Source organism: Eurypyga helias, unplaced genomic scaffold (assembly GCF_000690775.1).
Source record: "Eurypyga helias isolate BGI_N326 unplaced genomic scaffold, ASM69077v1 scaffold3410, whole genome shotgun sequence".
NCBI lineage: Eukaryota > Metazoa > Chordata > Aves > Eurypygiformes > Eurypygidae > Eurypyga > Eurypyga helias.
Window position 1 is genome coordinate 5271 of NW_010227452.1, and position 11072 is coordinate 16342.

Here is an 11072-nt window from a genome sequence, read left to right on the forward strand (position 1 = left end):
TAGATCCCTTTCCAGTCAGTGGGAACTGAGTTTGCTTAGCACCTTTAAAATCAAGCTGCTTATGTTTCAGTACCTAAACATGGATTTTGGAACACAGCTTTAAGTGTTCGGTGTGGGTATTTTTAGGGCAGGATGGGCTTGACTTAGAGTTCTTTTAAAAGAGCTATCCAAACTCATATACGCTGTATTTATATTAATAGGCACAATTAAAATAATTGTCTTTTTCAACAAAACAGTAGTTCTGAACTCCTCTTGCGGTGAGGCATTAATAATGGAAATCATTATTTTAGTTAGTAGTGTCAGTATCAGTATACCCTGAACAGTGTTATTTCACTACATGGACCCCTTCAGTAATGGAACCCTTTTTCACTGCTCACCAGACATGTGGGGTCCTCGCTGGGGATTATTCCAGGTAACACGCATTTGGCATAATCAGTTTACTATAAATGATAGAAAAAACCACAGCAGTGCTCCAGCCATGATCCAAGTATCTTTTTAAAACCTTGTTATTTGATGGTATGTGACGCTATACATGACCTAGAGATGTATGCAGCACTTCCACCACGCTACAAATGTCTAAACCACTCAGTTTCAGTTCTCGCTTCTCACTCCGAGTCAAACGCAGCAGCCTGCCATAGCACCTATTAATTTATAGATTCAATCCCAGGGGCACGTCTGCACACTTGTGAGAAGGCGTATGTGGTCAGCTGTTGCCACAGTGATGGCACAAATAGACAACAGTCAAGAAAAAAAGAACCTGTAGCTGTGTGTATGCTTTGGTGAATTTGGGCATTTAAGGGGTTTTATTTGTTCTGTATATGCTACGATTGGAAGCCTTGATGTGCCTTTTCTCCCTTTCTAATGAAATGTCTTATGTGAGAAGAAAAAGAAGATACTGAATGTGTTAGATTTGCTGTGCAAATTGTGTATTTCCTTATAAACAGAAAGGTTTCTGCCATGCAGAGCTGAACTGTTACAGCTTGTTACGGTGGTTTGAATTTCATGAGTACTTTAAGGTGCTTAAAATTATTCCCAAGGAAATGCAGCTGAATAAAGTACTTGCTAAATTAGAAATAAGAGGAAAAAATCCTACAAAGATACCATGTGGCTGCCACCAGGAAAATGTCAGGTACTTGCTGCATGTAGAAAATAGAACATGACTTAACTAATTTAAAATCCAGATAATTTTCCCTAGGAGAAAAATCAGCTGTAAACCATTCAGAGGCTGGTGGATTTTATTGTTTCTTGAGGGTGGTAGAGAGTTGCGCACAAACATCAGTGAAGTGCAGCTTTCTGAGCCGTTCCCTGCCAATTGCTGACAAAGGCAGTCCTAATGAATCATTCTGAATTGTGATCATGTGCTACCAGCCCACAGTGAGCTGCCAAAGAGGAAGTGCAGCTTGTTTTCTTTCATTTTCTTGATTCCTATGCTGTAGGAAGATGAAAGGAGAAGGAGGAGGAGGCAACAGCGGCAGCCAAACTTAATAAATAATTCTGACGATTCCTGATATCAAATGGAGGCCCCTGAGTGGGACCCACTGAAAAATGACACCCTTCCGCCGACCCTGACGCCAGCTGTCCCTCCGTATGTGAAGTTGGGCCTGACCATTGTATATACTGTTTTTTATTCACTGCTTTTTGTGTTCATCTACGTCCAGCTCTGGCTGGTCCTTCACTACAGGCACAAGAGGTTCAGCTACCAAACTGTCTTTCTGTTTCTGTGCTTGTTTTGGGCCTCTCTTAGGACTGTGCTCTTTTCATTTTATTTCAAAGACTTTGTCACAGCAAATTCTCTCAGCCCCTTCATCTTCTGGCTTCTCTATTGCTTCCCAGTCTGCCTCCAGTTTTTCACCCTGACCCTGATGAATCTTTACTTCACACAGGTAAGCAATGGCTATTTGGTTGATTAAATCTGACAGAATGATAAAGCATTGTTTTGTAAGATGCATGAGAAAAATGTAATTTACGAATGTACCTTGGCAAGGCAAAAAGCAAATTTCAGTTATTTAGTTGGGAATTTTAACTTTTGCTCTATATGCAAGTAATCACTGTTACAATGAAACTGGAGCCTGAAGTGATCATTTCAGGAATGGCAAATAATGTATCATCTGTCTGTTAAATGGGTGTAATTTAGTTTAAAGGTTGAGAAACAAATGTATGGGAGAGCTTGAAAGCTGGACACCCAAAATGCCCTTCTGTTATTATTCTTTGTTATTACAGTTGTTGTTATGAGACTTCATAAATCTCCTGGCTTAGCAAACCTGATCTCTGTGTGCAGTCAGAATTGTAATTTCTAATTTCGCTGGCAAACACCCCCCTCCCCCCAGTTTTTCGTAAGTTAGCTAACGTGTTTCTGAATGAGATTCCTATTTTGTGTTATCATGGTCAAAACTGTTGATGAAGTTCTGCTGCGGACCCAAATTCCTATAATGATCTGTTTTGCAAATAGCAGTGACTCTAGACCCCAGTAAGTGCTAAGTAAGTGCTGTTCAGAGATACACCCTCTATTTCAAGGACGCTGTGATGGTAAATTAGCTGTATAGTGGGGTAAAGTAAATACCATCTCCATTTCAGAAGGAGGTCTTGAGAGTGTATCTGGGCTACAGCTAAGAAGCCAGGTGAGTTAGGCTGCACAGCGCTCCAGGTTGCTGCAGTTAGGCTTGCTTGGAAGTATTTCTGGTGAGCTTGGGTGTCTTGGCACTGGACTGCAGAAGGGGATGTTGGCATGCTGAGACAAAGAAAGGCTGCCGGGCTTGCCTAAGATATCACAGGAAGCTTGCAGGAGGGCAGGGACTGGATTCTCTATCTCCTCAATCCCACTACAGTGCCTGGAGCAGGAAGCCAAGCCTGCACTCAGATAACCCTTGTCAAAGTCTGCTTTCCTGGTGCAGAGGTGCTTGGCCAGGAGAGCACCAGCCGGTCCTGGAGCAGCCCCAGCAGTGCTCAGGATTCTTTGGTTGTTGCTATGTGCCACACTTGGAACCAGCTCGGTGCTTGGGTCTAGGTGCTTTCTGTAATGCCTACAGCTTGTGAGAGCTGCCATCCCAGAGCTGAAAAAGCAGCAATGGTAAGCATGACAGCTGTAAGAGGATCACTTGAGTTGTAGAGGGTATTAAATACTTAGAACCATATACAAAGTTTCGTGCTTAGATTTACTTTTCTGAATTCAGCGTCTAAAACACTTGCTAACCCACCCTGCTCTCCTCCCTGGGACTTGAGATATATTAAGGGATTACAGGAACCTTTCATCTACATGCTACTCAAATCCAGCTCAGGCATGTGGTGACCTATGCTTTATCCCGTAGCTACTGTGAGAGTCATTTGATAACAGTGCGATTCCCTGGGGCAAATGTCCATCATCACACAGTCTGTCCCCATCTCAGCGGCTGGGATGAAGTCATAGCCCTAGGTCAGGTTCTTCCCTCAGACACACATGGGGCTGCTGTGGGAGTCTGGAGGCAGAATGCAGCATCCTGACTCTTCACCAAGAGAAGCCAAGGCCAGTGCGAGCGCAGAGGGGGCACAGCAGTCTGCACTCTGTGCATCAGAGTGCTAGCACTCAGGGGCTTAGTGTTGCTGGTAACTGATTCCTTTCACCTAAGAAAGATGTAAAAAAAGAGCATATGGAACGCACACGTATGTCCTTTTAATTTATTTCTGGCATTGCTGTCTGATACTGTTCAGGAAGTCCAGGTCAGTGGTTGGAAACTAAAAAATTGCTAAGGCTATTGGTTCTGCCTTTGAGACCATTTCTGCTTTGTCACCATGGTCCTCAGGATCCTTCTCTGAGCCGCTCTGTCAGAGTGTCATAGTTACCTGCCTTAAAGAGCTGTTGCCAGGATTTGGAAACAGTATTTGCAAGGGACTTTCAGAGTTTGTGATGTGCATCATGATCTTTGAAGATCGTAGATGCCACTGTAGACAGGCACGTTACTGGTATTGTTTGCTTTAGAGCTGCTTGGTCCCAGTGAAACCTCATCTCAAATATCTCCCCAGGCAAAACAAAGCCTTAAGAAATACTAGCACAGCCATTGTATGAATATAATGTAAGACACAGAATAAGTGCACATATTTTTAATTCACTGTTATTAATTCTTTACTTCTAACCATTAAAAGGTGGTTTGGCTTGAAATTCAGCATCTTGAGACTATATATTTAATGTGCATCTAGCTTTGCTCAGCAGGCAAGCAAGAACTAGTGTGAAAGGGGTGGGGACAGAGAATTTTGTTTTCAGTAGTGGCTTATAACTTCACAGACCTGTTCAGAAACACCTTTCATCCTTTTTTTCTCTAGAAGGCAGGCAAGAAGGGTCTGCAGCTGTGTCTCATTGCATGAAAACCATGCTATTTAACTGGTGCTTAGCTAGAGGGAAAGAAGTGATCTATGTGTAGTACAGGGACAGAGGACTGGAAGAGACCTCGTGGGTCTCTGGAATTTGCAGGTGCTTATTACCTGCTGTACGGCACCCAGACGTGTCACAGCTAGGAAAACTTTTAGATATACATGTGAGAAGAAAAAGTGATTCCAAAAACTATTGCAAATCCTCCTGGCCAAACAAGCACCTCATTTGGCAAGCCCCTGAAGGCATTTTTCCTAATAAGCACCTTTGAACTTACAGAAAGTTAGCCACAACTATTCTCTTTTTAATAGGTATCCCAAAGCAATGGGAACGCAAATTTAGCCTGTATTTTATGTGTAGCAAGACAAATAAGCCATGACGGCATCAGCACAGGAAGGGTTGTTCCCAGACCTGAGCATCACCATCAGCAGATAGAGCAGAAGTAGCTGCAATGTGTTGGGGCAGGTTGCCGAAGTGGGACCTCTGGATGAAAAAGAAGCTACAATCAAAATGATTTTGACTCAGAACAATTCCTGGGGGATATTTGGATTAAAAGCCAAATTCAGGGTCCTTCGCTATGGTCTTGATGCCCTACTTATGGCAGAATAGAAGATAAGGCTGCTGCAGATAAGGCTTATAAAATATTAGCTTCTCTCAGAAATCATACTGCAGAAAATACATATGATTCCTAATGCAAGCCCTAAATTTATTAGATTTTATTAATCCTGCATCTGTATTCATTCTCTTCTAAAGAAAAAAGAATAATGTGTCCTACCCTCTCAGGATAAGCCTCTGTCTACTTAGAAATCATTAAAATAAATCTCAAGTGAAGGTGAGATCTAGTGGCACTTTAGTAAAACAGTAGCCCAGCACCAGCAAATAACGGCATTGTCCCAAGCCAGAGCAGGTCTCTGATACCAATCCATCAGACAGGGAGCTGAAGTGCATGTTTCCACCTACAGAGACCGAAAATCCCATAGTTATCTTTACCCCACACCTGCAGCTCCCACAGGTTTATTTTGCTGCTTGATAAAGCAAAGCAAAGACTACAAATAGTCAAATAATGTATTTTCCATTTTAAGTTACTCTGGATAGCGAGGCTCCCAGGACTCAGGTACTCTTTTATTTAAATGTCCTGCCTAGCCAAACCTTCCCTGCCCCTGACAGGGGAGACTGAGACGAGGCTTTACAGTCAGTGCTGTGGGCAAAAATGTAAAGAGGCTCTGGGAAATAACATAAGTTGCTTTTTTTTGGTGCGTGTGAGGGATGAGCAGAGGAGGGCTTGCTTCACTTCATCCTGTTTGCTTCAGGCTTTGCATTTCCCTGGGGAACAGGATGCAAAAGAAGCAGGAGGGAGGCTAGGATGGAGGGTTACAGACTCAAAAATAAGGTCAGGACCGAAGGTCGTGAGCTCTAGGGGATGATGGAAATCCCAGGCCTCCCCTGTGGCCAGACACAGCAAAACATTTGATGGGCTGTAGGTTTAATCATCAGGTTGGGAACTTCTCCAGCACCTAGGGAACATGGTGCTGAGCTAAAGAACTGGGAGGCTGTATGGGTGGAGAAGGGCTGTTAGGCAGATTTACCTCTTCTTCCTCCTCCCTAACCATCATCCCTTTTCTCTCGCTTCCAGACTGAACAGCTTACCCTGCCTCCCAGGCAGGGCTGATAAAATCAGGGACTTTCAAATAAAGAGAAATTGTGCAGAGTAAGACAGTTCAGAGGGAAGCTGGCCATGCTGGAAGTGCCTGGCAGGGTGGGGTAAAACCAGCACAAGGTTTTTGGCAAGGTTACCTGTATCTCAGTGGAACTCGGGTAGTTGTTAGTTCTCGGAAGAAAACTAACAGAACCTCTCATCCTCTAATTACTGGGGATAGCATTTCAAAAGTAATACCAACAGGATGGGGTGGGGGGAGGGGGGAGAGTGTCTTTAGGAGAAATACTTATTTTTTAGTAGAGATGAATACACCATATTTTTTAAAGCTTGTTATTAATTTAAAGCATGCTTCAGGTGTACACAGAACTACATGGGACCCTAACTACAGATGGTAAGGTGTCAGCAAATATGTTTGGCATAAAAAGTTGACCTCAGTATTGGATCTATAGGAGACAAATCGCAACTGCAGACTGGCTGGCTCTCAGCATCTGACATGAAGGATGAGGTCATTTGACTTGGGGAATAATTTGATAGGAAAGCCACACATGCAAGTTTACTGTGACTGCCACCCCCACAGTGGTCCCTGTCCTGTCAGGACTGTTTTTACCAATTTACACAAGGCTACCACATTTTATGGTAGTGCATCATGTAGCCCGTGTCTGTAGGCCTTACAAACCATCTAGAAAATATAGGGAAAACTTGCGTATCTTGGGGAATTTGATCCAAATGAACATAGGAGAAAGAGAAAAAGGAGAAGTTGGGCCTAGGACTGGAAGATACACAGCAGAAGAAAGGTAAATGTGCTGATGGTGAGGGGCTTGGGGCCTGCATGAGGTTGTGGCATGTTTTTAGGCTGCAAAGAGAAGTTTGCATGGAGCGTGACAGAGGAAGAGAGGGGCCGTGGTGAAGGGAACTGGGAAGGGAAAGTACACGCCATGCTCCTCATAGAGTTTTTGAAATGAGAACTGGTAAATGAGGCTGAACTTCATTCCTGTGCAGCGGGCCAGCTTGAGACATACGCAAGCACTTCACGTACACCTGAGGCTTTTCGGTAAGCTGAGCTGCGGCTCCTGTCAAAGGGAATTGATCAGGTAGGACTAGAGGTACAGTGGAGGTTTGTGCCAGCCGTCACGTCAGTTCAGCTAAATCAGAGCATGGACTGAAAAGTGCTCCAATGAGATTTTCTGTCGCTCTGGGAATATGTGACTTGGATTTGACACCTGTTTCATTGATACTTACAGGGCCAGAGGGGCTCCTGATTTAACTTTCATAGCTGTAGCTGGAACCCCCTTCAGCTACATCAGCCTGGCCCTGTCTGCCTACTCTGCTGCCCTGCAGTGCTGCCCAGCTCTCTGCATCTGAGCTGCTGGGCTCCCGTGACCCCCTCACTGCTCCTCTGCTGGGGCCTGGTAAAACGTCTTTAAGGTCAGCTGTTTACATCAGCTCCTGCAACAGGAATTTTTCCTGGCGGTACAAAGGGCTTTTTAGAGTCCTTTTGTACTGCTGCAGTTTTATATGCCAGACATATACCTCAGGGGAGTGGAGGAGGGAGTGTGAGAATCTCATTTGACGTTTCCAGTCCTTCAGCAAAAACAAGGAGTCAGAACAGGATATTTCTCCTTTAAAGAACAAGCAAAAGTGGAAATACTTTTAAGAAAAATAATGTAACCCTTTAGACATCAGACAATTAGCAAGGACTTTCACTGAGTTTTCCGTGTTGCTGTTTATCTTGGGGCTCTCTGAAAGGTCTTTGTTAAAAAGTCTGCCGTCTGCATGCTATTCTTAGGAATAGCCTGGTTTGCTCTGGTTTGCTGGAAGACTTGCTTAGATGACTCAGATATTGACTGGAAGCTTTCTCAACACTGTTGCAGGGAGGGGCCATTGAGCAACCAGTCTCTTGAGCTAAATGACTGTTAAAAGCAAAAAGCTGCTCCCACACATGTAAGGTATATTGAGATCAGCTTCTGACATCCTCACTCCCACTGAGCAGCCCTGTGTTCTGTGGCAATCACAGGGCTTCCAGCAAGGCTAGGCACGAACTAAGGGCCTGTCGGTGTTTAAGCAAAGGTGCCAGAACTCGGCCACCTGCATTTCTGTCTAGCAATGAACTGGTAGAAGTGTCCATGCCTTCTACTGTAGCTTCCATTCTACACAGCATCCATTTCCTAGACAGTGTTTTCTTTTCTTTCTTTCTTAACAGTCATTTTCTTTCTTAACAGTAATTTTGCTCTGATAAAATTCAGAAGCATTTGTCATCTGGGACAGGTCCACTGAGTATAGAATCACAGTAACAGCTGTTTTGGTGATCTCGCGTCTCAAGATCCTACTGGATCTGAATTTTAGCTAAGCTATCCATGGAGCCTTTGCTGGGTAGGGCAGGCTTGGAGTGGTTTATGTGACAGGACTGAACTGTGATATTGTAGGGATGAGTGGATCATTTCTGGGGAACCACAGGAGAAGGCATTCAGGAACTTGTGAGTTGCCTAGGTTCTGTGGACACAGCACAGCTACAGCTCATTGCCCACTGCAAATTGCTTGTCTTGTGCAGTTCTTTGCACCGGCTCTGAACACTTCTGTTCAGTGCAACTCCTGAAGATGTCAAAATTAACGGTACAATATGTGTGAGTAAACGCGACTCAGAAGAGGTGAGGACTGTGGAATGACCCTAGAGACAAGTTTTACTTGTTTCATTTCCTTGAGGTCAGGAATCAGTGCCCTCTGCCTTGCCCATAGTCTCTTCCAGCATAAGCAGGGTAGGCATTAAGGCTGTTACAAAAAGTGGACAGGAGGCATTTTGGAACTCCTCTCTTCTCTAAAAAGCAACAGCCCTCTTTGTGCATTGTGTAATTGCAGAACATTCACAGGCCTCTTCAACCTCTCCTTTCAGTAGCAAGTAAGTAAAACAACAGAAAACTTTTTCCTGAACTCCTGTGAGAATTCAGGATCCAGGAATTCAGAGAATTAATCACAGGAATCTTCCTTAAGGGATACTGCCAGAGATGTTAACTGTTTGAAAGCAGTTTCAATGGCTGCAGAATATTTTTAGAGATTTTCTTCCCCCCAGCTTTTCCATTTTATTCTCAGCTAATTTTTCTAGGGCCTGCATAAAATCTCAGTGTTCTCTGCTGGTTCAGCTAGTGCTAAGTAGGCTGATGCGTCACAAAAATAATTTCCATGTCAAGGCAGCTGCTTATGGTGAATAGGACTTAAATGACAAGTTGTTCCAGAAGCACTGGAACAAGTGAAGCCTGATTTTCTCCAGATCTATGTCTCATGCTTGACTTTGAGCTCTTTCCATAGCTGGGGCATGTTGTACAATACTTTGCTGTGCAGACTCTTGTGTTGGGTGATGTGCAAGATTGTTATGCAGGGTTCTCCTCACAGAGGTCATATATCAGATGCATTTATGAAGTTCCTTGCTTCTGTTGGGTTGTTGATTTTTAGGAGGGTGATAAGGGATCATGTCTTTGATGCTTCAAGTATTTTTCCATCAGTTCTCTGACCGGAGTATTTTAAGACAAGTGCGGAGACAGATAAACAGGTTGACAGGCAGACACATGCCTACACATGCATACTGAGCATGTAAGTCCTGTTTCCTTGGGAAAGCATGATAATCATAGCAAATATTATGCGAGCTATACTAAAAGGCATGCAAATCCAAGTTAAATGGATATGCAGGATAATTTGAGCAGAAAACTATTAGGAAACAACCTAGAATAAGTCATACAGCATGGGAGTTTTTTTTGTAATACTAGCAGGCCATGATTCAGTGTTGGTTTAAATGAATATTTGTAAAATGAGTGTGTTTGGAATGCATGTTAGCTTATGAAAAAACAGTGATGCCTTCCTGTAATCTTTTCAACAAATAAGATATAAAATACACTAATATACTTTTGTATAATTTCTGATGGTGGTTGAACACCTGTGGCTGATACTACCTAGCTATGTTGCAGAAAACATGTCAGGATTTTGTCTTTTCTGTTACAGCAAGGTAACTGCTGGGCCTGAGCTACCTCTCCATAAAAACACATATTGTTCTGTAGTGAACAGACAGTCAGCAGAAGCCAAGTAATAGTAGTATCTCAGAGTAAAAGAATGAATTTGGTTCTCGGTGGGAATCTTTTGGCAATGTAATGTGCATACAACCAAATACATCTGATTTCAGGCCAGGGTACTATGATGGGCTCTTCCTGGGAACAGAGCACGTCACCCAGTGTGCCAGTATGAGCTGGTCTATGTGAGGCATGTACTGTTAGGTTATGTGAAAGCCCAGTAATTACTTGCCTCTATGATTATACTGGCATTAGACTCTTATGAATACTGGTATAAAGAACCTTATTCCCAAGCCAGGGTAAGTGAAAATAATAGTGTAGACAACTTGTGTACAAGTACATCATGATCATCTGCTGAGTGGTTTTAATACTTTGCTTAGAGCTTACCTGCCGTGGATAAGCAGTAAATGCAAATCTGTTGTGTAATGAAACTCATCATTACATTTCTTGTGACCTGAGAGACAGGATTCCTGCGTATCACAATGTCATTCTTTACCTACATGCATCCTATGTTTGATGCAGTATTTTTCTGTTTTGCAGGTGATTTTCAAGGCTAAGTCAAAATATTCCCCAGAGCTACTGAAATACAGGTAAGAACTCTGCAAACATCGAATGTGGTAAAGTAGCCATGCTGCTTGAGAAACACTACATCTTTCATAATTATTGGCACACATATCTCAGCTATTTATATATTAATGCTTTAAGATGATGGTTCTGAGGCCAGCTTCTTCCTATGACATCTAGAAGTTTGTGTCATTTCCCAACACAAGAACCATTTTTAGACATTCACGTATTTCAAAGGCAAATATTTCAAATGCAAGCAGAAAACGTGCACACTGGTGATGCATTTACAGGTTCTTAACTTTTGTATTACTAGGTGAATTCAGATCCAGTGCTTTGGTAAAGGCAGCAGAGTGATGTATTTATTTTGACAGGAATGAGTGGGACTGGGTATGTATTAATCCGTGAAGTCAGTGGTAATAAGAGACTCAAAGGTCTTGGGAAGAGGAGAGAAGAGCTGTCA

General features: G+C 43.1%; 1 protein-coding gene across 3 annotated transcripts in view; it reads left to right on the top strand.

Annotated features, from left to right (window-relative positions):
• The first annotated feature begins 271 nt into the window (after positions 1-271).
• GPR137B (G protein-coupled receptor 137B) overlaps positions 272-11072 on the top strand; it is a 27119-nt gene continuing 16318 nt past the window's right edge. Inside the window, exons 1-3 of one of the 3 annotated variants that reach the window (XM_010156156.1) lie at positions 272-296; positions 1507-1883; positions 10589-10638. In XM_010156156.1, coding sequence (XP_010154458.1) covers positions 272-296; positions 1507-1883; positions 10589-10638 — 452 coding nt within the window. Of the gene's footprint in view, positions 297-1371; positions 1884-10588; positions 10639-11072 lie in introns of those variants that run through there. The other 2 variants (XM_010156164.1, XM_010156171.1) reach the window with 2 other exon arrangements.